This window comes from Marmota marmota, unplaced genomic scaffold (genome assembly GCF_001458135.2).
Source record: "Marmota marmota marmota unplaced genomic scaffold, marMar, whole genome shotgun sequence".
Lineage (NCBI taxonomy): Eukaryota > Metazoa > Chordata > Mammalia > Rodentia > Sciuridae > Marmota > Marmota marmota.
In genome coordinates this window covers 48,038,581-48,063,945 of record NW_026000229.1, presented here as the reverse complement: position 1 = coordinate 48,063,945, position 25,365 = coordinate 48,038,581, and the positions used below count along the sequence as shown (strand labels likewise).

Below are 25,365 nucleotides of genomic sequence, written 5' to 3'. Positions count from 1 at the left end.
TTAGGCATATTGGTCTATAGTTTTCTTTCCTTGATGCATCTTTGCTGGTTTTGGTATCAGGGTTATACTGGCCTCATAAAAAGTACTTGAGAGTGTTCCCTTACAATTTTGTAGAATAATTTAAAAGAATGGTTTTAGTTTTTCTGTAAAGGTCTAGTACAAGTCAGCTAAGAATCCATCAGGTCCTGAGCTTTTCTTTTTTTGAAGACTTTTAATTGCTGTTTGAATTTCATTGCTTGATGTTAGTCTATTTATGTTTTCTAGATCTTCGTGATTTAATTTGAGGAGGTCAAATGTGTCTAACAAATGTATGACACTAATTTGAATGGGGTTATCGAGCAAAGAAATTGTATCTGAATAATTCTGTAAAGAGGAATTTTTATATTTTTTATATTTTTTATTCTAATTAGTTATACATGATAGTAGAATGCATTTTGACACATCATACATTCTTCTGGTTGTACACATTGCAGAAACACACAAGTCATGTAATCATATATGTACATAGGGTAATAATGTCTGATTCATTCAACTATTCTTCCTACTCCATACCCCTCCCTTCACTCCCCTCTGCCTAAAGCAAAAGTACCTTTATTTTTCCATAGCCCCCCACACCTTATTGTGAATTAGCATCTGCATATTAGAGAAAACATTTGACCTTTAGTTTTTTTGGGATGGGCTTATTTTGCTTAGCATGATATCCAGCTCAAGTATATTACATATTAGGCATTAAAGTGAAAAACTTTTAGTTTGACAAGTCTAATATATTTGTTTTTGTAACCAAGTTTAAAGATAGTTACCAAAATACCAAGTTGTCTACTCTAATTTTACTAATGCTTAACAGCTTTTGCATGCCCTACACAGGGAAGTTGAAGTCTTTTAGAACCTGGTGCCTCTGCTATAGCTCCAAGGAAGTCATTAGCACCATTACCTACTCAATCCTAGCTGCTGTTAAAAAACAAAAATTTTACGGGATATAGTTTCTGTCCTAGAGAAGAAATATATACCTGGAGGCCTTAGAATGCATTTTTCTTTAAGGAAACCTTATAAAAGATGGCTTGGTAGAAATAGTGCATTAATACATTAAATATATAATGGTTTAACGAGGCCTCTGTGGGGCTAAGCTGGGATCTGAATCATCTTTTTTTTAATTTTTTTTTTTTTTAGTTGTTGATAGACCTTTATTTTGTTTATGTATATATACATGGTGCTGAGAATCGAACCCAGTGCTTCACACATGCCAGGCAAGTGCGCTACGGCTGAGCCCCAGCCCCTGAACCATCTTTTATAGCATTAATTCTGTAAGAAGTATATTCAGAGTTCCTAGATAATAAGTTTACAATAAATCTTAAAAATGAATAATAGCATTTTCCTTAATTTTCTACCCTTCTTGTCTTCCATGTCTCCATTCTCCTCTCTTATTTCTTCTTCCCTTGAATACCAGTGCTTCACCATTACTATTACTATTTTCTGTGATTTCCTTCTTCCTTAAGTCAAATGTGATCAGATGTCCATTATAAATTTTTGCATAGGTGAATTTTAGCCATGCCTTGGATCCTAAATGGGGAAAGCTCTAGGGGCATGGATGAGCTCCAGGGAAAAGGCCCTTAAGACTTCCTTTCTGTTCTTATCATATATTGCAAAATAATGTAGATATAAATACTTCTCAAATACAGAGCTTTAGAAATCTTATACTTGCCCCTGCTGTCTCCTGGTGTGAATATAATTTTTTATACCTAAATATCTTTATTACAAACCTTTCCCCACCCATGCCCAAGAGATCCACTCAAGCATTTGCATAAAGGAAATGTTCATAGTATAAAATGGGCCCTGGAAGTTCTTCAACTTTCCAGTGAAGAACTCTTGTTCTTTTTTTTTTTTTTTTTTTAATTCCAATAAAGGCCTTTCTTTAATCATGTTTTGCTAAAGTTATAATTACAATAATGACTTCGGGTTTTTTTCTGATAAATGGTTTTTGTAAGTGCTGGTCTTTACATTAAGTTTAAATTGACTTTCAGTGACTATTGTTGTGAACAAAAAAAAAAAGCAATATTTTGGATCTCTTGTTCAAATTTATTCTTTGCATCTGTTAATCCTGAACAAAATTTTTCTCTGGTCCCTTTCTATATGGTTCATTGTGTAGCAGATATGCTCAGGTCTTGCCAATCTGTAACTACAAAGTGATGTCACATTTAAAAACTATATATGTGCAGGTGTATATCAGTTAGCAGTAGGTTCTATAAAATATGATAAAAAAAGCCAAAATGATAGTGTCTTAAATGAGTACAGTTCTCTCCACATAAAAGAAGTGTAGCTGTCCAAAGTCCAAGCCTATGTGGTAGGTACTATGGCTTGTTATTCACAGGAGGAATCACCATCCTTTGTAAGTGACTTAGTTCAGAAATTCAGGGCATACAGGTGACACAATTGCTTCTGAAATTAAACAAGTAGAAAGTGGGAGTGCGTACTTGGATTAGACTGAAGCCTACCTAATGAGTAAGGGATAAGTTTTCGAGTGATTTGGGAGACACAGTAAACACAGCTTAGTGTCCAGTTTAGTTGTAAAAAAAAAGCATTTAAGGAGGGCAAATTTGGATGACTCCAAGTTTTCTGACTTGATCGATCAGCTAAATACAGTCAGCATGCCCTTCACTAAAATAGGGAATACGGGTAGAGGAACAGATTTGTGTTTTGTTTTGTTTTGTTCTAGGAAGTGAAGTGTTCCATAATTATTTGTGGTTCAGCACAACTAAAGAACCTGTATACCCTGGGAGAGAGCTAACAGGGTGCTTTTCTATTTGGAAAGTTGCATAGTTTAAAATAACTTGAATGAAGTTAGGAGTCACTTTAGGTTGGAATCTTGTTTTACACATTGCCATTTATGTGCTTTTGGGCAGGTGATTTAGTTTCATTAAGACTCAGCTTATTGGGAAATAAAAACTATAAGATTATTGTTAAGATTAAATGAGATGAGCTTCTTGATCTGAATGAAAGACAATGGAAGCAGTTGTGTTAGACCACGATGCAAAGACCACGGACTCCAACTGAAATCAAATTAAAGCAAGCTTATAATTTCAACCAGCCGGGCAGGAACAGAAGACAGCCCCGCAGCTTGGAGCACAGCTTTATAGCACAGAAATTTACACGAAGCGTGCTTTGAGAACTTACAGATAACAAAATTTTGACAAGCGTAGCACAAAGGCTAGTTAATATTGTAGCGGGCCCTGATATCAGAATTTATGAGGGTCATTAGAGCTTCAGAGAGGGTCGTTATCTGGTCAGGGAGAGCCAGGCATGAATTCAAGGCATGGGCAGGCATTCTAAGCAAGTTTAGAAATCGCAGTAATTTATAGTAAACCGAAATTAGCTTTTCATGCCTTTTGGCGAGATGGCTCCTAATCTTAAAAGGGAATTAGGCTGGGTTTATCAGTTGTCCAAATCTAAATCTCTCCAGTGTCTTGACAAAGAACCATAAGACCAAAAAGGATATTCCTCACACCTTCAACATTGCTGTGATATAGGTACCATGAATTTTTCATTACCTTTAATGTAAACAAACATCAAATTTAAACAGTTCTGGTTGCTGCTATAAGCCTGTGAATGTGAAGAGTTAGGCAAGAGGAGGCCTAAGAGGCAATGAAGAGAAGAGGAGAGGGGAGATAGGTTAACATAAACCACGGTCGCCCAAAGAGAGAGAGTACCAACAGTAACTGCTAAAATACAAATCCTATAATTAGCTACAGGGAAGGTGTGTGAGGGAGGGGAAGGGAAGTGAGAGGGACCAGAAGTAGCAGCAGCTGAGAAGTAGTGCTCCTGGAAAAGGAGATGAAGAAAAGCATGGTAGTGCGTGGAAAGAAGGAAGTAAGGACAAAAGGGAAGGGCCCTAGAGAAATAAAAGAGAAACAAGGCCCAGCAGCACATCCCCCCAACTCCACCCTGACATTGTCTGTTAGAGGGGCCCCTTTCCAGTGTGAAGAAGCAAAGATTCTTAAACTGAGAATTCTGCCCACAAAATGGCCAAGAATAGAATGAATTAAATGCTATACAAAGCTAGTTTAAGAAAAAAACAGAAAAATGTGAATGAAAACATTTCAGTTGGTAGAAATTCTTCCCCCCCCAAAGCAAACACAAAACAAAAGGAACTATATGTCAGTGTTCCAACCTAACAAAATATTCTCAAGCTAACTTATGGACATACTCAAAACAAAATACCACTTAGAAGCAAAAATTGAAAAATCTAAGCGACTACAAAAAAAGGAAGAACTGTGACATGTTTGATTAAATTCAAAAGAAATTGAAGAAAAAGGCAAAGCTGGGCATAGGGATGTAGCTGAGTGCTGGAGCACTTGCCTAGCAGGTCAGGTGCAAGGCCCTGAGTTCAATCCCCCACAGGTACCCCCCCACCGTCAAAAGTAAAGCCACATTATATCCAGGGGAGATTAAATTAAAATAAAAATTTAATTGGAGGACTGGGGACGTAGCTCAGTTGGTAGAGTGCTTGCCTTGCATACTCGAGGCCCTAGTTCAATCTCCAGCACCACAAAAAAAAAAAAAAAAAAAAATCTAATTGAGACCATTGATGAAAAGAAGGAAAACAGCTAAAAGAATGAAATGAGATACAGAAAGAAGTAAATAAATAAATAAAACAAGCAAGCAAGAAAGAAAACTTTATAGAGAGAGTAGTTAAACTACAGATACAGGCAAAAGAAGACCCAAACACTTAAAATTTCCTTGGATTATGATTTAATTAGTCCCTGAAGAATAAAAGTCAGTAGAACAGAACTAATTAAATCATGATGCAAGGAGAAAAAGTATCTCACTACTAGTAAAGAAAAATTAGAGAAATAAAGGAAAATTAGAAAATCAGATTCCTTAAGAACAATATTCAAAAGAAAGCTACAGTAGAACAGCATTTTTTACAACTCTAAAGTGCAGGCAAGTGCAGTTTGAATGTGTAAGAGTTTAGGGACTACTTAGTAAAAATTTAACATACTTAAATATAAATCCAAGACTGAAACAGTGGTGGGGACATGAGTGTAATTGTTATATGTTCTTACAAAGGGAAAATAAAAATAGAATAATATAATTCTCTATTGTATACAGAGTAAGTTGGAGTCATATTATCATATAAATGGACAGACCAAATAATAAAAGGTTAAGTAAGCAAAAAGGAGATTTGACACACACAAAGGTATACACTAGAACAAAAATGCAGATCTTTCTTAGACCAAAAGAAAGTACAAAACCACAAAAATACCATATAGAGAAAAAAAGAGGGGCTGGGGTGGTGGCTCAGGGGTAGAGCGCTTGCCTAGCATGTGTGAGGCACTGGGTTTGATTCTCAGCACTGCATATAAAAAAATACAAGTCCATTGACAACTAAAAAATATTTTTTTAAAAAGTATGATGATAAATTTGGCAATTATGAAAGAATAAGAGTTGAGTTCAAGTATAATATAGCTATATCAACATTACATAGCCATATAAACATTAATGGACTTATTCAAAAGAAAAATATTTTCAAATGACATCATAAAGCAAAACCCAATTGGATGTTATAAACAAGAGACATGTCTAAAAATGTGATTTAAAAAAAAAAAAAAAAAGATTTAAAGGGATGTAGCCAAGCATTGAGATTTATGCCTATAATCCCAGTGACTCGGGAGGCTGAGGCAGGAGGATCCCAATTTCCAAGGCCTACCTCAGCAACTTAGTGAGACCCTGTCTCAAAATAAAAAATAAAAAGGACTGAGGGTATAGTTCATTGGTTGAGTGCCCCTGGGTTTAATCCCCAGTACACAAAAGATAAATAAAGACTTTCACAGGCAAATGGAAATAATAAGAAATCAGGGGTTGATAAATAAAGTAAAATCTAGGTTTAAAAAAAAAACTTGACAGAGTACACTTATAATATTAAAAGTCATAATTTACAATGAAGTTACAATGTTTTTTGTATGCACTAAATATTAGCAAACACCACCATATAGCAGAATTACTATAGCAGAATATTGGAGAATGCAGGAAGCAACAGAAAAACATAAGAAAATTTTAACATCATAGTTCAAATCTAGTAGGGCCAGATGTTTCAAAATCACCTTGTTCATTTCCTGTTCCAAACCTAGAATTAGCTATTTTATAAAGGAGACTTGGATTCTTGTGAGAAATATTTGGAGATCTTTATATTAGGGGGGTGCTCGCATATTCAGTCTTTGTTTCTAGACTTCTCTAGCTTGAATTTTTTTTTTTTAAATGCATCCTTAGTTCATGCTGACATTTATAATTATGATTACAAGGGTTTTCTTTGATTTTTATATTTGTATCTCTTGTGTTAAAATTCTAGTTTCCTAATGATTTTAATAGATCAGTACGTTCACCTTAACCTATGGTTGAAAATGAGCAGTACCAATTTTCTTGTTAAAAGTGTGATTAGTGCAGAGAGTTTAAGATAATATATATTGTTCTTTATGTCCTTAAGATATTTCCTAATATATATGTTTTAAGTTAAGTTGAAATGATTTCTCTTTATACGGTTAATTTACCAGCTCCCTACATAGTTTTTTTTCATTTTGCTTTTTACTCTTAGAGTTTTGTTATTTTTATTCTGATTTATTTTTGCTTTATTTTAAAACTTTAAGGATTCAAGCAAGATAGCTTAACTAACAGTAGAAATAAAAGTTAGGCTTTTGGAAACAGTGTTTAATTGGAGAAAAGTTATTCAAGAAAATCATTCTTGAATTTTTTTTCTAAAATTCATGAGCAATTTATTAAAATTAAGAGTTTCATTTATCCCCTGTGTGCTAACTGGGATCCCATAACTTTCAAGGGATCCCTAAAAAGTATATCACACTACTGTCATACACACTATTTCCAAATACTAGTTCTGGGATTTTAATCTCAATATATTCGATATATTTGGAACTCTCAGTAAAGCCTTGTATGAAACTTCTTAACCCTTTAGTCTCCTTATTATGGTTACTCAAGTCCTCAGTTATATAAATAGTTGCTTATCTGTCTGTCTACTGCTAAAGTAATCTTTATGTGTAATATTGAAGTAAAATTTATGCGGATATACCCTGGCTTGAAATCTGGATTTTAAAACTTTAAATGATTATACTGGGTCATGAAAGTCTGGTTTTGTGACAGTAGCAACAATAAGTAAGATTGTAATTATTGTGTCTCATTTTAAGTGGTTTAATTCTACAATGTATAATTTTATCATTTTTCTTTTCAGAGGCTGATAAAATACCAGTAATGCGTGGACAGTGGTTTATTGATGGTACTTGGCAGCCTCTAGAAGAAGAAGAAAGTAATTTAATTGAGCAAGAACATCTCAGATGTTTTAGGGGTCAGCAGATGCAGGAAAATTTTGATCTTGAAGTATCAAAATCCTTAGATGGAAAAGATGGTAAGACCAGTTAATATATTTAATACATTCTGTAAATTGAGTAAATTATTGATAAAGTTTAAGAGTAGCTCATAAATTCGGTAGTAGTAATTCAGGAGGATTAAAATTTGTAAAATTTTGTTTGTTTATTTTTTGTGGTTATGGGGATCCAACCTAGAACCTCAACATAGTAGGCAAGCACTGTACCACTGAGCTACAATCCCCAGCCCTAAAAATATTTGATAACTATTCTAAAATTAAAAACTGCTATAAATTTCAGAGCTGTCTCAATATTTATTTTACTAAATATGTATGTTTCACTGCATGATACTAACACCATGTATTGCAAATATATGTATATATTGTACTCCCTAAATTAGTCTTTTTTGGCAGTTTTTTAGTTATCCAAAAAAACCTTGAACTTAGTAGAAAAATTCCTTATTATGTCAAAGAAGCAGTTTTGTTAATGTTGGTTCTTTTCCTAAAGTTTAAAAACCTGTAACTGCTTTTGTGTATTCTTAACTGTCTCTCCAATGAGAACATATCAATTGCTAATTCGAAATAGTCTGCCCCTTATATTTCCTTATTCAGTATTTGGATATGTTTGCAATAGTTAAAAATATAATAGTAGCAAAGATTGCTGTGTTTTCATTATGTGTCTGAATCTTGAGTAAACTTTAAATGCATGGTAAAGTTAAAAATACTTCTATTGTTCCATTTACTGCAGGCAGTGGGATCAACTATTCTGGTGAGTATAAATGTACAGGTAGATTAGAATGTATAGCTATCTCTAAATTTTTACCTTAAAGAGTTTCTTCATCCATGCTTGCCTCTATTTGGAAGGTTTCTTGGCAAGCCCTACTGAACCTAGTGAATTGAGGAAAAAAAATACAAAGTGAGAGATTTCTTTTCTTCCTCCTAAAACATTTCTAATGCAGAAAAACTCAATATTGATCAGGTAATTCACAGACTACAGCTTGAAAAAACAAATTACATGGCTGGAAATGATTGTTCATATAACAAGTAATGGCAAAACAATAAGCTTTATATTAGCCGAAATTTTTTTTTTATTAGTAAGTTCTCTTTTTCTCTTTTCTTCTCTTTATTCTTTTATCTTTTTCTGAACACACACACACATATATATATACACACACACATTGACCATGAGCATGTAAATTAGACAGTTTAGCTTATATCAAATTAAAATATCTTTTCTATCTACTTGGTTAAAAGTTTGTATAACTGAGAAAAGTTGTGACTTCTTAATAAATTTACCAAATTTGTATAATAGTTCTGTTATGTGCAGATATCATATTCTAAGAATTTGAAATTTATATTCTCATTTTCTTATCTGTAGAATCAAATATGTCCTTATTTCACTGTAAAATTCAACATGAAGGTTTTATATATCAATATTACAAAGCAGTTCAGTATAAGAACCATAGCTATATTCCTACAAACTGCTATAGAAATAATATTTTATTCTTGTTTTAAGAAAAATATTTACACAAATAACTTTTGTATACTTCTGGTTTTATGTTAGTGACTAGAATATTTTATAACCTCTCATCACTACTACCAGAAAAATCTCAGACCTACTTTATAATATCTCAAAGACGGACCCATTTTATCATAAAATAGTTTCATTGCCTTTAGTGAATTATGAGTTTTAGAAATTTTTTCCCCTGTGTTCTTAAGTCTTCTACCTCAAAAATGTTAATTCACCTTAATACTCGTGCATTAAACAAGTCTAAGAGGTTGGAGGAGGAAAAAGATGAGTCTGTAAAATATTAGTACAATGTTCTCCTTTCTCATACCGTGTTGAAAACATTTGCTTTGTCATCCTGTGGAGGTGAATCATCAGCTCTGTTTCACTTGTAGATCCCTGGTCTTATCTATTTGGAATCTTTTTTCAATCAAATTAAACTTTCATATATCCATTTACTCTTCTCCCTGATTAGATGTTAAATGTAGCAAGATTCTTCAGTTTTCCTCAAAAGTGCCCCAATTTAAAGAAGTCTGATAGGAGAACATGGTTTATTTGTGTAAATAGGTTTTTTAGTGTATGTCTTTGATGTATCAATCCAGGATATTATAGTATTGTGGGTTTTTTTGTTATCTTTAAAAATATACATTGAGTAGTAAAATTCTAATTAGTAATAGCAATATGGTTAAACTGATAAAGCATTTTTGCATTGTAATCTATCAAAAATAATGATTCTTTGAGGTTCATTAGAAGAAAATTTTATTTTTTTTAAATATGCCATGACACAAAGGTAAAGATTCAGCATGCTTTGTTACTATAGATTACAAATTCAATTCAGAATAAATATAACACTCATAATTTTCCATCATTTTGTTATTCAGTATTATATTAAACATACATTTATGTATTAAAATGTGACATTGACTTTGAAGATTATAGGAAATTTTGTAGTACATTTGAAAATTATTGCTGGTCTTAAGGAAAGAATATAGCCCCCCGAAAAGCTACCATCATTGGGAAAATAACTCAAACTTAATCCTGTCTACAAAGATTAAAAAATATGATCTTTTAATTATTTTGCTCTTACTTCTAAGCTTTTAAATTTTTATGTTTTATTAGTCAGTGGAGGAAATGAATTTCTCACCTTAATTGTCTTGCATATAAAGCCTTGACTCTGCATGTTGTCAAGAGATTTTGAATGCTTTCTTGAGTTAATAGTAAAGAATAAACAAGGTTTTTTGCCCTCAAAGAATTTTCAATATTTTAGAGAAGAGAGTGACAACATGTGAGGATAGTTACAAAGTAAGTACAAGGTAACACAGTAGACAATGAATATTAAATATTCTGAAAAGAGTTTTGGAATAACTAGAGTCAGTGATTACAGTGCAGTGGAGTAATTAAAATAAGGCTTTCTGGAAATCCCATTTAATGAAAACATTTAAGAATACTATATTCAGGGACTCTTACTAAGTGCTCTGAGGAATTTCAAAGAAACTAAACAAAATTCTTGCCTTCAGAGACATTAAAATAAAATGATAACTCCCTTTTTCCTGGCCTTATCTAGTTGGGGTAGCTGTTGCCACAAATGAATTGGATGTGTTTTCTCCTTATTAATATTCCTATTAGTCTCAACATAAGCATGGAATTAAATATATTGATGAAAGTTTGATATAACTCTTTCTACCATCCCAATAAAAATAACCTACAAAACAATTACTTTTTGTAATTTAAATACTTGAATCTAAACTTAGTTCTTAGTTCTTAGCCAGGCACAGTGGTGCATACCTATAATCCAAGGTTGAAGCACAAGGAGGATCACAAGTTCAAGGCCAGCCTCAGCAACCTAATTGGAATCTTAGCAACTCCATTGTCAACATTTAAGAACACAAAAGGACTGGAGTTGTAACCCAGTGGTAAAGTACTCCTGGGTTCAATCCCTAATATCCAAAGTAAAATAAACTTGATTCTCTCTGAAAACTAAAATGAAAAATTGATTCTCTTTACTCTACCTCATAGCCTAGGAAACATCTATAGCCTAACAAATGAAAGTTCATAGTTTCACTTGAAATGAGGTGTAGAAATCACCTTCAAATAAGGAATTTGGTAAATATTAAAACCTAGTAATGATTACTCTTTTACTCATTTACAATTCATTCAAGCACATGCAATAATTTTAAAAGAAAAAAATAAGTTGAACTACATGGGTTAGTGTTGTACACCACTCTGACCAAAAAATGCATAATCTCAATTCCATAGTGAGAAAACATCTGATAAACTCAGATTGAGGGCCATTCCAGAAAATAACTAACCAATAGTCTTCAAAGTCATAAAAGACAAGGAAAGATTGAGAAATTTGTCACAGGTAAGAGAAGACATGACAACAAAATGCCATATGGTATACTAGATTAGGTCCTAGAATAGAAAAAGACATTGTAGAAAAATAGAGAAATCTGTACAAAGACTATATATTAGTTGATAGTATTATACCAGTTAATTTCTTAGTTTTGATAATTATACTTTAATTATACACAATGCTAACATAAGTGGAAGCTGGGTAAAGGAAATATGGTAGGTAATTCCCTTTACCGTTTTTCCTACTTTCTATTAAGTCCAAAATTATTCCAAAATGAATTGTTTTTAAGGCCAGTAGAGGAATTAAAACAAAATACTAAAACTCTTAGCCCCAAAACAGGGAAAAAGAAACAGAGAAACAACAGGTGAGACAAGGGAATATATAGTTGGCCTGAATTTACCACATCTGTAACTATAATAAATGTGAACTAATACTCCAGTTAAAAGTCAGAGGTTGTCAGATTTGATGAGAATGCAACACCTGGCTAGATGCTCTCTGTAAAGAGTCACAGTAAAGTCACAGATAAGTTTAAAGTAAAAGATAGGGTTTTTACAGTTAAAGCTAATTTGAAATGCTGTGACCATACAGATGCTGGCAGCTCTCTGACGTTATAACAGCTTGCATTTTGGAAGGCAAAGTGTGTATTCCCATCACTTGCTAGATAAGGATATCCCATAGTATGAAAATAGCATTTCAGGAGTCAGTTTAAAAGATGGGGGAGTGTAGTAACCTTCTAACCAGCTTTCCTTTTCTTACTTGGGTGATTAAGATTTCTATCTTCTAGCATTTCGTTATTATTTTTTTATAAATTTATCTAACTTAATTTCTCTGAGATCCAAGAAAGATTGCTGGGAGTTTTCTCATTATCATTAGCAGATTTGGGAAGCACAGGCTGCCTTCCAGAGACTGCAGTTTTCCAGGTTTCCCACTTTTATACAGGGAAAGGTTCTTGAGTTTTTCTATTGGAAGGATTAATATATCATCAGCCAACCCCCTTTGGATATTCTTACTGCTTTCAGAATTATATGAAAATTTCTTTAAGAGGTGAATTAGTAAGGAAATATCAATAGTGTTTTAAATCTTTTTCATTGCTGTATAAAACTAATATTTGAAAGACTATTTTTTTTAAATATTACCATTTAATAAATTGACATTTTCACTTGTATTTTTAGTTCATGCATGTTTGCTAATAAGATTTACTAACTAAAACATGTATGTATGTATTTATGTATCTCATTGCTGGGGTTTGCACCCAGGGCCTCACACATTCTAGGAAAGTGCTCAACCACTGAGCCACACCCCTAACCCTAAAAATTCATTTTAAATGAAAAACAAGTTAATTAGTACTTTCTATCCTTGTGTGGATTGATAGTGAAACTTTTTTTTTTCTACTAAGGGTAGTACCTGTAATACTGTGCTTTGGGTTGAAAAAAATTAAGCTCTTTGCTACAAAATATTTGACAAATAAAATAAATGATGTTCAAATGAAAACAAATTTGGAAGGTAAACCATATCTATTTAACTTATGGAAATGTTTTCAATATTTTTCTATTTTGAGGGTAAAAAACTTTTTTTCTCTCTTTCTCTGTATATTGGGGTGTTATTCTTTTACTTTAAGTTACTATTCTTTTAGAGAAGAAAACCTTTATAAGATGGTATTTGGTTCATGTTAGTTTTACTACTATATTTATAAAATCTAATTTTTGTTGCTCTGTATAATAAATTCTTGAGTTTATGTCAGTTTGGTCCACTTTGGTGTGTTAGCTTCATTTCCTAATTTAAAACTGTTTCATGGCTAAGTGGTATATCTCTTCCTGAATAACTGACCAGAAGGCACATGAAAGAAGAAACATTTCAGGGATGAAAATTGCTTCAGTTGTCATATTTTACCTCTGTAACATTGAAATCTTTTTATAATCCTGACGTAGAAACCCAACTTTTAGCCCTAGTCTGCAGTGCTTATAGCCATATAATTACCTAGAGATATAGTTATTAAGTATATAGGTATAGTTATTAATGCCTCATAAACATTTCCAAAATTCCTTTATTGCACAAATCTTTGCATAATACCACATCTGTATATACAACAGATTTGTTATATTCTCATATTATATAATAAGAATTTTTTATTTGAGCAGTATTTAACCTTTGAATGTCAAATTAATGTAAAAAGGGAGTGAGCATGAAAATTAGAACGTAAGTTTTAACTAAATCAAAAATATTCTGTTATTTATTCAACTGAACTGCAAATAAATGATGTGTAAAATTCAATTCCAGGCAGATTTTAATAATTGCATACTTTAAACATAAATCTATGAATATATACAGCTAGCAAAGTTTGGCAGGGACCATGTGGATTTTAAGGTTATCTACTGATTTACCAAATATCAAGTCTGTGCCTTGCTTTCCTCTATGTTGTCTGTTAAATGCTTTCAAGATGTCACAGCATACATTTTTACTAATGATATTCTTTTTATTCCTAAACACCATAAATCTTTCCAAAAGGGATAGTTAAAAGTGTTTCTGATTTGGTTTTCTGTTTAAAATATTCATTTTTTAAAAGTCTTTTAACAACTTAAACGGAGTTATGAAAAGACATTTGTTTCTGAGGGGGACCTCGGGCCACTGCACTTCAGTGCTAGAAAGCATCAAATGAAATGTATACTGTGCTGTCTTCTTAGACAAGCTGTGTTAGAGGTTAAAATGTTATTCATTGCATTCTCAATTTGTACAGTTGTTGGCTGTTTCAGAGTCACAAATTTGGTGAGAGTAAATAACCTTAGTATAAAAATGGAGTTTATAAATCTCTTCAACATTCAAAAATACCATGTTCTATTTTTTATTCTATTTATGCAAAGACAATAAATGATAATCACATAACTGTAACTAATAAATTTAGCTATCATTTGCCTTTGTTTTTTTAGTAAACGTAGAGCATATATTTGATAAACATTAAACTAATTTTTGCTTTACTGAATTTTAACTAAAAAGTATATAAATAAAACATTTAGAATAATGTTTGTCAAATACAACTCTTTTTTAAAGTTAATTCTAGATCAAAAAGGCCAAAGGACAAAACTCATTTAAATTTACTTTGAAGCTCAGTGTTTTTGCTTTCTTAGTTGTCCACCACCTCCCTCCCTTCTCCCTCCCTTCTCTGTTCAAATGGAGAGGATATAAGGAGAGTACAGATGCGGCAGGTCTTAAAAGAAAGCGTTCCCAAGGTACAGTAATTGTAGTTTTATTTCTCTGTGTAGTTGTATTCCCAGCTTTTAGCATTCAGTTGTGTTTAAAGTATAGAAATTTTAGTTTTCTTTTAAATGTGTGCATTATGCTATTTTGCTTAATGTTACTTAATTTAATTTTATATGTTTATAAACATTGTAAACTATGTATGGCCCAGTAATGAAATGTGTACCAGTATTAAGATGTTTTACTTTAATACAATATGTAGCTGATTTTAAGGAAGAACAAAATTTTGCTGACATAACACTGTTCTCTAAATAGTTCAATCTTATAGTTTCAATATTTTAAGCATGTGTTGCTGAAAACTTTTTTAATAAAACTGTGGTTTACAAACAATTGTTAAAACCTTGCACAAATTTTTTAATTAATGAAGAGTTCTTCTACTTAAAAAGCTGAACTTGTACATTGTTTTCTTTGGAACTGAAGATATTATTTATTGGGTTAATTGAATCTTGATCTTGGTTTAGTGTCAGTAATATATCCTGTCAGGTAAGTAAAATATAAGTTGGTTTTTATTTTTTTCATTAACTTTTGAAATTACATTTGTAGCATGTCTACATTTTCTTATAGTGTATTGTGTATTCTAATAGGAAGTAGGTTTTCTTTAAAATGTCTTTTGACCTTAGATCTTGACCAGGGCTGTATCATTTTTTATATTTAGCTTAAGGTTATTTTCAGCTCCTCTTCAAATCAGAAGAATTAGACTCTGCCAGTAATTAGCTTTGTGGCAGGTAATTTAATCTCTTTTACCTCTATATCTTTATATATGTAATGGGGGCTAATATTTTGCCTTATAAGGAGTTTTTTTTTTTTTTAAAGAGAGAGAATTTTTTTTTTAATATTTATTTTTTTTAGTTTTCGGCGGACACAACATCTTTGTTTATATGTGGTGTTGAGGATCGTACCCGGGCTGCACGCGTGCTACCGCTTGAGCCACATCCCCAGCCCTTAAATGGAGTTTTAATAGATAAACTAGATATAAAGTGGAAGCCATTTTCTTGGAAGATGAAAATTCAAATTTTTCTTGTCTGTGTGTCAAGAGATAGAGAGGAAAAGTTTAAGGCCTTCAGAATATAAGAATATGAAAGTATGAGCCAGGCGTGATGGCGCACACCCAGACCAAGGTGAGAGGATCGTGAATTCTACGACAGCCTGACAGCATAGCACAACCCAGTCTGTTTTCTCACTTTTTTGCTTCCACAAATATTACTGAATTCATAACAGGTTCTAGGCACTATGTATTTTGTGCTAGGGATACAAAAGTGATCAAGATACATTCCCTGCCTCACAGAGCTTATAAAGTCCTGACACATAATAGGTTTGGATTTCTTTCCTTAAGACCTAATTTTTACCAAGCATAATCCTGTTATAGAAATGTAATAACCATAATGATGAACATCGATGGATGAACATTTCTTTAATTTTTCACTAAACATCTATGACTTTGGGTTTCTTCTGTGATGAGCAATATCCAGTGATAATTGGCTTTAGTATACATTCCAAAATTACCCTATATTCTAATAGATTATTCTCTTCTGAGTATCTTGTTCTGTCTTGTACCAAGTGACATTTTTACAGATCTTTTGATACCTTTAGTAAAATCAACAGAAAAATTGAAACTTAATATTTCAGTGTCAGTTATTGAGGACTTTCAAATAGGTATATATTCCTTAGACCTAAGAGTCATATCACCTGGGAGCACAGTTTTTAAATAATCAAAACAGCTATTATTAAGTACATATGAGAGGCTGAAATCATGGTAGTTTCACCAGTCACTCTGTTGTTTTAACAAGTTATCATTTCCCTATGGCATTATTAATCCTTTATAAAGTCCTTATCTATTACTTTCTTGACTTAAATTTTTTTAAACAGAGTATTTTTTCTGTTGAACTGAATATATTTATGAAGTTTTAGATAATATTGATTCAAATGTCTGAGCATTTTAATTTTTCATACAAATGAAGTTTGTTTTCAGACCTTCAAGTTAATTTTTTCCTTTTTGTAACAGCTATTTATAGTTTCAAATTGAGTCGAAACCATGTGGACTGGCATAGTATGGATGAAGTATATCTTTATAGTGATGCAACCACATCTAAAATTGCAAGAACAGTCACCCAAAAACTAGGATTTTCTAAAGGTAATTGTTAAATATTACTACACTTTGTCAAGTTTTGGGGAATTGGGATGGGTTTTTTTCCCCTTATATCCAAAGTAGACAATTCAAATTTTATTTTTATTTTATTTTATTTATTTTTTATATGAATGTATAATCTTTTTAGTTTATTTTAAATAGGTATTAAATTTAGTGTTAGATGAAACTTTAAGCTGATTGAATTGACATGCATTCATCAGTTAATAATTATATATTTAGATTGATCTGACAAAATTAATAGATTACTTTTATACTTCTTAATGCACAAAAAAGTCAAACCTGAGGCAGTAAAGATAAAACATGGCAATTGGCAATTGAAATATAGAGTTGAGGAAAGTAAAGTCTGAAAAATTTCCATTGTATTTAGTGACAGTGGAGGTCACAGGTAACTTGGTGGGGCAGAAGCCAGAGTGGCATGAGTCTAAGCTTAAGTGGAAGGTGAGGAAAATGAAGGCAGTGAGAAAGACTGCTCTTAAAAGAACTTTTACTACGAGAGAGAGAGAGAGAGAGAGAGAGAGAGAGAGAGAGATTGATTGATTGATTGAGATTGGTACCTGGGGAAGAGATGAGAGTACTATCAAAAAATAAATTTTAAAAAATAATTTCAAAGTCTGACAGAATTTTACTATCTTCTTTTTAATTTTAATTTCTTTAAAATGTGCTAGAATATCTTTTCATATGCTTACTATATTTATTTTGAAAATTACCTTATCATTTCTTTAGCCCATTTTACTATATAAATGATGTTCTTTTACATTTTGATTAGCAAGATCTCCTTGTATATGTAGGGAGTTGACTTGTTATGTGTCATATTTTGCCTAAATTTTCCTAGTTTTCCATTCATCCTTTTAATACTTACTAGTATTTTTTTAGTTTCAAAGAAGTTTTTAATTTTTATGTATTCAGTTTATACTTGCTTTTCTTTTTCCTAATAAGTTCTGGCTTTGGTATCATGTCTAGTTTACTTTATATCAACCAAACCAATATATCATCTTTTTAAAAAAATATTTTTAGCTGTAGATGGACATAATAACTTTATTTTATATATGGTGCTGAGGATCAAACCCATTGCCTCACACATGTTAGGCAAGTACTCTACCACTGAGCCACAACCCCAGCCCCCAATATATCATCTTAAAAATGTTATTTCCTCCTCTGTACACCAGTACAATTTTTTCTTTATATTGTTATTACTACTTCTTTAAACACTGTAAAAATTCTGTCTCTCAGAAAGATGGTAAACTAAGAATCATAATTTTTCTACAGCATCAAGTAGTGGGACCAGACTTCATAGAGGTTATGTAGAAGAAGCCACAGTAGAAGACAAGCCATCACAGACTACCCACATTGTGTTTGTTGTGCATGGCATTGGACAGAAAATGGACCAAGGAAGAATTATCAAAAATACAGCCATGTGAGTTCTTTGATGAATATACTCTACATCTACTCTAGAATGCAAACTTTTATCTAGGGTATGAGAGCTATTAATAGAGTTTACTTGTTCTGCATGTTTCTCCAATGGCAGCTATTCTAACATTGGCCAAGTTTCTGAACCAAATTATGAGAGTGATTGTTATCTAGATAATGATGATGATGTTTTGTTCTTTCCCCTACTGTATGCAGAAGAGGAGGGATCTGAAAGCCTTTTTAGACTAATAAGTTAATTTACATTAATCTAAGGTTAAACACAAGAGAGAGACCTGTGTTAAATTTATATCTTAATCTCTGAACTTCAGAAACTGAGAATATTTCAAAGTTGCACAAGTCTGAAAGGGCTCAGAATTATTTAAATTGCCAATTAGCAGCTTAACCTGTCCAATTAATTGCCACCAGAGAAAACATTGGCTACTTCACCAACACACAAGACAAGTCATTTATCTCATTAATTTAAAGAGATTTGAGCATAAAGCTGAATCAGTTATAGAAGTATGGATGTGTGGATTAGTGTGTATCAAAAGATTTAAGTACTTGTGTTAAAAAGGAAATATTAAGGCTAGAAGTTCCACCACAAATTTGGCCCTGAGCCATTTCTTTAAAGGATAGCCACTATAGAAAAATCTGATAAGGTGCAGATTTATGATATAATGAAAACAAGTCAGTTGCTATTTAGAAACAGTTATCTGATTCTGAGGCTTCAAGTAAGTGTTTCTTGAGTCCTTATAAAGCAAATAATGTGTGATGCTAAAGAGTATGTCCTCAGCAATATTGCTATAATAATATAACGTTGAGAGTTTCATTTTACTTTTTATTATCTTAATGCCACCTGATAGATTAAAGTAAAAGTATAATACAACATTTAAAGAGAATTTTGTGCCAGGGATAGTGGCACAGTCCTATACTCCCAGCTACTTGGGGCGGGGGTGGCAGAGGTAAGGCACGAGGATCACAAGTTCAAGGCAAACTTAAACAGCTTAGCAAAATCTTGTCTCAAAATTTAAAAAATTAAAAAGAATAGGTAGAGTGGCTCAGTGGTAGAGTGCTTGCCAAGCATACACAAGGCTTTCAGTTCAATCACCAATACCAGAAAAGAATATATTTTCTTTTTTGATGAATTCTGCTAAGCTACCCTGACCTTTTTTATTTCCATAGCTTTTATTATAGGAATCTTCACTCTGATCCTAGTTATAGTTTCTGATGAATTGTACATTATTTCCCATGATAATTATATACTGTGTTCAGATGTTCAATCTTTTACTTGAATATCTAGGCTCCTAAGAACTAAGTGTACTGACATATTCTCTCTGGAATAATTGATAAATAAGAAAGTTATTTCTTTGGATACAAGTGAAGGAAAACTTAACACAGAAAGGCTTAAGCCACAAAGAGTATTTAGTAACTCATTATGCTAATGAGACTAGGAGTGCTACTGCCAAATAAGTCACCAGAATTCCATCAACTTTACCCTGCTTCATTTTGGAGCTACTCCTGAATATATATTGTGGTTCCAGATATGGTATGTAGCTATCTTCTATTCATATTCAAAAATAAAGGACAAGTCTTTCTTTCCAGAAGTCCCAGTGAGTCTGTCCATTTCATTGACTGGTGATATTGCATCCAAGAACCTGAATTTGTACATGTGGCCATGCAGAGTCTGGCCAAACTTGTCATAGTCTCTTTCTTCCGGTTTCAAAGTATCAACTAAACATTCATTGCCTGGCAGAGAGAACATGAAAGTTTAATAAGCTTCTAATAAGACTGAAATCATGATTTATGTGCATAGCATTATAACAGCATAATTTTGGTTATAGTTTTAGCTATAGTAAGACTCAAGATTATTAAAATCAAGAATAAAAAGGGGACATTTCTATCAACTACCAACCTTATAGAAATAGAAAGTATTATAAGGTAACATTATGTATAATTCTATGCTAGTAAACTATTTAGTGTAAATAGACAAAATTTCTAGCAATTATAAAAACGACCAAAAAAATAGAGTGTTCAAATAGATCTGTACAAAGTAAAGCACTTAAAATAAAAATCAGAAAACTGCACTAAAACAAACCAAAAAAGCCCAGAATAGATGACTTCACTGGTGAATCTACCACATATTAAAAGAAGAATCAGCACCAATTCTTCACAAATGCTTGAAAATGTAGAAATTTTCCAGTTCATCCTAAGAGGCCAGTATTATTCTGATATCAAAAGCACTATTAGGAAAAAAAGACGAATATTCATTACAAGTACAAAACACAAAAATCTTCAACAAAATATCAGCAAACTGAGTCCAGAATATATAAGGAGAATTAGATATAATGATAAAGTGAGATTTATCCCAGAAATTTAATTCTAACTGTGGTTACTCTTAAAGAGAAAGAGAAGGAGAGATGAAAGATGATAACAGAGGAAGTGGGAACAGAGAGTGGAAGAGAAAGATGGATATGTTGTAGCCATGTACCCAAATTTGCCTTCCTAGAAATGATGCACATTAATTAATAGAATAAAAGGGAGAAAGTACATCATGTGGTTTTTGATATACAAAAGGCATTTGACAGAAATCTAACAACCTTTTGTAATAAAAAGCACTCAGGAAACTAGAAACACAAGGAACTTTCTTAGTCCAATAAAGGAAACTCTAAAGAGCCCTCAGCTAATATTATGCTTTCTCCAAGATCAAGACAAGACAAGGATGTTACCTGCCACCACTTCTGTTCAACATTGTACTGTATGTTTAACCCATGACAGTCAAGAAAGAATGGGGGGAAAAAACATCCAAATTAGAAAGAAGTAAAATTCTCTGCTTGTGGTGACATGATGTGAACACAAACACACACACACAGTGTGAAGATGTGCGGGCTAAAATAAAGTCAATAGATAAAAATTGTTATGGAATTCCGTTAACTATAGTATCAAAAAGAATAAGGAATAAGTTTAACAACAGAATCATAATATTTGGGTGCTAAAAACTATAGTAAACCCTTGAAAGAATTTAATTCTAAACAAATAAATGGAGAAGACATCAATGATTATGGATTAGAAGATAATGTTAAAATACTTTTCAAGTTTACCTAACATTAATGCAGTCCCTAGTAAAATGCTACCTGTCTTTTTGTAAAAATTGACGGGCTGATTTACATGGAAATGCACAGGACCCAGAATAACCAAAACTATCTTGAAAAAGTCCAAAGGTGGAGGACTCTGACTTCTGATTCTGCAGCTTACTGCAGCAAGGGACACTGTCAAGAAAATGAAGACAACACTCAGGATAGGAGAAAATATTTGTAAACCACAGATGAGGGTCTGGTGTCCAAAGTCTTCTTACAAGTGAACCATAAAAAAGAATTCCAGTTTTTTTTCAATGGCAGGATTTGAGTAGACATTTTGTCCAAATAGGATATATAAATGCTCAAAAAGTACATGAAAAAGATGTTCAGTATTATTAGTATTAAGAAGATTTGATTCACAGTGACAGATGCCCACTTTGATCATTCTTTTAAAAAAATGAGAAACAAGTGTTAGCAAGGATGTGGAAAAGTTAGCAACCAACAAAAACCAACAAAGTTGTTGTTGGGATTGTAAAGTAATGTAGCTGCTTTGCAAAACAGTTGAGCGGTTCCTCAAAAGGTTAATTGATAGTATATGGGCTGACAGTATCCCTTCTAGGTAGAACTGAAAACATGGCCACACCAAAACTTCTCAGAGAATGTCCTCAGCAACATTATTCATAATAGCAAAAAAAATAAAATAAAATAATGGAAGCAATGCCCATCGACCAGTGAATAGATAAAAGTGGTATATCAAAATATTATTCAACAGTAAAAAAAACAGTGAAGTACTGATTCATGATACAGAGTGGATGAACATTGAAAACATGTTAAATGAGAGGTCAATCACAAAAGGCAGCATACTTTGATTCCATTTATACATTAAATGTCCATAATAGGCAAATCCATAGAAGCAAAAAGTAGTTTAGTAGTTACCAGAGGCTAGGGGGGAGAAGGATGGGGAATAATGCTAAAAAGTATGGTATTTCTTCTTGAAGTGATTAAAAAAAAACTCAAATTAGTTGCATATTTGTGAATATAGTAAAAGCTACTGCATTATTCAAAAAACAACAAAGAACCAGTAAGGCTATGTCAAAAGTACTGAAACCAAAACTCACAGACCAAGAATAGGAGACAATTCAACCTTCATTAAGGCACACAGCCACAGTGGATAAAATGCCCCACACATTTAAATCTATGAATTAGTAATGGCATGTGATATGGTCTAGATATCATTTGAGTGACCCTCAAAACTTTGTAGGTTGACATTTAGTCCCTATTTTCAGATGTTAATAGGGTGGAAACTTAATCCAATTATGGTGTTTGGTAGGGCCTTAGGGAAGTGATTAGGAACCATATAATGTAACATCAAAATTTATATCCTAACAACTTTTTATTTTGAAAACTTAGTAAAATGGAAGAGTTAAACATTTATCCTGCTTTTTTAGATGAACTGTACCTCAATTCTTCAGAAATTATCTGGTTTTCAAGGTATCAGCATATAGATTACATTTTAGAAACATATACTATTTACAGATAAAATTATGTGATATCTGGAATTTTCTCTAAAGTATGGGAGAAGAAGCCCTGCACAGTAGCACACTCTTATTTTCTAGCAAATGCGAAGGCTGAGGCAAGAGGATCACAAGTTTGAGCCCAGCCTCAGCAACCTAGTGAGATCCTGTTTCAAAAAGGGGCTGGGGGTGTGTAGCTCAGTGGTAGAGGGCTTCTGAGTTCATCCTTGGTACTGCCCCAAAATTAAATAAATAAAATATGGAGGAAGGGTATAATTGTTACAAGGGTAGTGAGAAGGAGTTTTTGGAATGAACTGTTTAGTGCCTTGATTGTGTGGTGTTAGCCACAATCTATACATATACTAAAATTTATAAATTTATATAACTGACAGTAAAAGAAACAAAAATAAATTCATTGATCTTAATTTCTAAAATAAAATTTATATTATAGGGGAAATGAATAAATAAGAAAAGCCGTGACTTGTTAATATTTGGAGGTAGATGATGGCCCAGGGGTAATCATACTATTCTGCCTACTAAAAATTCATATAATAAAATGTAAAAAGTTGGAGCAATTGAAACCATTGATGGAAAATTTAGGAAGATAACTTTGAAGGTATCCTAGTGCTGCATACTTGCTTCGAGTAGCAATAATTGAAATATAATTAGACAAATTTATAAGGCAATGGAAGTATTATGATTAAGGATATTTTATATCATAAATACATATGTGAAGTTACTCTCAAAGTTTTGTTTTGCATTTATTTTATTTTTAGGATGAGAGAGGCTGCAAGAAAAATAGAAGAAAGGCATTTTTCCAACCATGCAACACATGTTGAATTTCTGCCTGTTGAGTGGCGGTCAAAACTTACTCTTGATGGAGGTATATTTTGTTTCAAAATCAAGATTTTTAGCCATTGGTAAACTTAGCAAAGTAAATGTAGAAAACTTTAGAAACAATTTTTGCTTGTTGGGAACAAAATACCTTCCAATTGATTTTCTTGGCTTATACTCACGCGTTGCTCTAGATTATTTAAGAAAATAAAATCCATTGTTTTGTTTTGTTTTTTAAATAATTGTATTGATTTTGTGTCATTTGGACCATCATATGATTTCACAGATAGCACTGTTTTTGTATGTCTTCTGTGGGTTGGGGGTAAGGGGTAACATGGAAGGAACAAAAAAATTTCTAAAATCCATCTTTTCTAAATCCAGGTTACCACATTTATCATCATGCTAAAATGCCTTCTTGATGATTTTCAAGGATTCTTCCAGGTCTGTGATATTGTCTCATAGTCAGGAATGTCAGTTGTAGCTTATCAAGCTAAAATGGAATCAAAGGTTATAATGGGTTGTTAAACAAATTCTAGTGACCAAAAAAGAGCTCCCAGCAATAATAGTTCATACATAAAGTTCTGTAAAATAAAAAGTGTCCTTGGGCTTTCCTCATTCCCCTGATAAATTTCTTAGGCTATTCAGGGATGCAGACAATGAGGATGAATTAATATTTACTAAAACCCCTGAGTTTGTCATTTCTGTTAGGTTTAAACTACTGTGGTAGTTTTGAAGTCACTATGATGAGTGAAAGAAGCCTATTGTGAAAAAATATATACTTGGTGCTTCATTTTTATGGTATTAAGAAAAGGAAGAACTATAGGAACAGAAGTCAGTGTTGCCATCTGATGGAAGGGGAAGGGTTTCAATTCAGAGGGGCAGCATGTAGAAGCTTTTTGGAAATTGAATAGTGCTGTATCCTGATCATGGTGGCGGTCGCATAAAACTGAATGCATTAGAACTCAGTCAACAGAGCGGCGGGGCGAGGTCAACGGAGCGACCAGAGCCCCGGACTTGTCCAGGTGGAAGCAGGCTAAGCCGCGCTGGTGAAAGACTCAGACACCTTATCACAGTGGCTGAGTTAAGATTTCCCCTTGGAAGTTGAGGAAGATGGCGGTGAGGGGAGTGCATTGCTCCCGTGTGCTGCTTCACTGTGTGGGAGTATGACAAGTCAGGACGGCTAAAGGATATCTTGTTAGGAATTTCCAGCAATAGTGGGGTGCTCCGGAACCTGGAGGAAGGATTTCCATCGCACGAGGATCGGCTACAGGGACTCAAACGCGAGAGGTTTGTCGCATGGAGGGTAACACTGCTTATTCAGCAAACCGCCCCGCGGCTAGAGTCTGCAGCGCACGCCGGGAAACGAGGAGATAGCGACGCAGGGATACAGCGCTGCAGTTTCTGCCAGCCGTGCAAGCACCGTACTCAGGGCTGAATTCTGGGTTCGAGACGGGGGAAGGAAGCGGTCCATCTCGGTTCTCCACACCGGTCAGACCACAGAGGAGGCCAGCAGCCACCATGTTGGAAAGCTGACGTCACCATCCCTGATTTCGACTGACCGCAGCTCATTCAGCCATAGAACAGGTAATTTCAGGCTGCAATTCGCCTGCGGCTTGCAGGCAGATTGCTAGGGTTCAGTGCCTGTGTGCTTCTTAGAACCTGATCTTATCGGAGCGAACACCGAGCGCGGGGCGGCCGAGTTCCGGCTCCCGGAACCGTCCCGGAACCGCCCTGGCCCAGGGCTGCGGAGGCTGCTTCTTGGACCCTGCTCCTATCAGAGCATACACCAAGCACTAAGCGGCCAAATTCCGGCTCCCAGAACTGAGCCCGCGGGGACTGCTTCTTGGAGCCTACACTTATAGGAGCTTACACTGAGCATGGAGCGGCGGAGTTCCGGCTCCCGGAACTTCCCTGG

The 25,365-nt window shown here is 33.4% G+C and overlaps 1 protein-coding gene across 4 annotated transcripts in view; it reads left to right on the top strand.

The window, feature by feature from the left end:
- The window catches only part of Ddhd1 (DDHD domain containing 1), an 80,152-nt gene that overhangs the window by 19,682 nt on the left and 35,105 nt on the right, over positions 1–25,365 (top strand). For 2 of the 4 annotated variants that reach the window (XM_048793428.1, XM_048793426.1), the window contains exons 2-7: positions 7,232–7,405; positions 8,112–8,132; positions 14,346–14,447; positions 16,478–16,606; positions 17,888–18,035; positions 23,393–23,499. In XM_048793428.1, coding sequence (XP_048649385.1) covers positions 7,232–7,405; positions 8,112–8,132; positions 14,346–14,447; positions 16,478–16,606; positions 17,888–18,035; positions 23,393–23,499 — 681 coding nt within the window. Of the gene's footprint in view, positions 1–7,231; positions 7,406–8,111; positions 8,133–14,345; positions 14,448–15,386; positions 15,594–16,477; positions 16,607–17,887; positions 18,036–23,392; positions 23,500–25,365 lie in introns of those variants that run through there. The other 2 variants (XM_048793427.1, XM_048793429.1) reach the window with 2 other exon arrangements.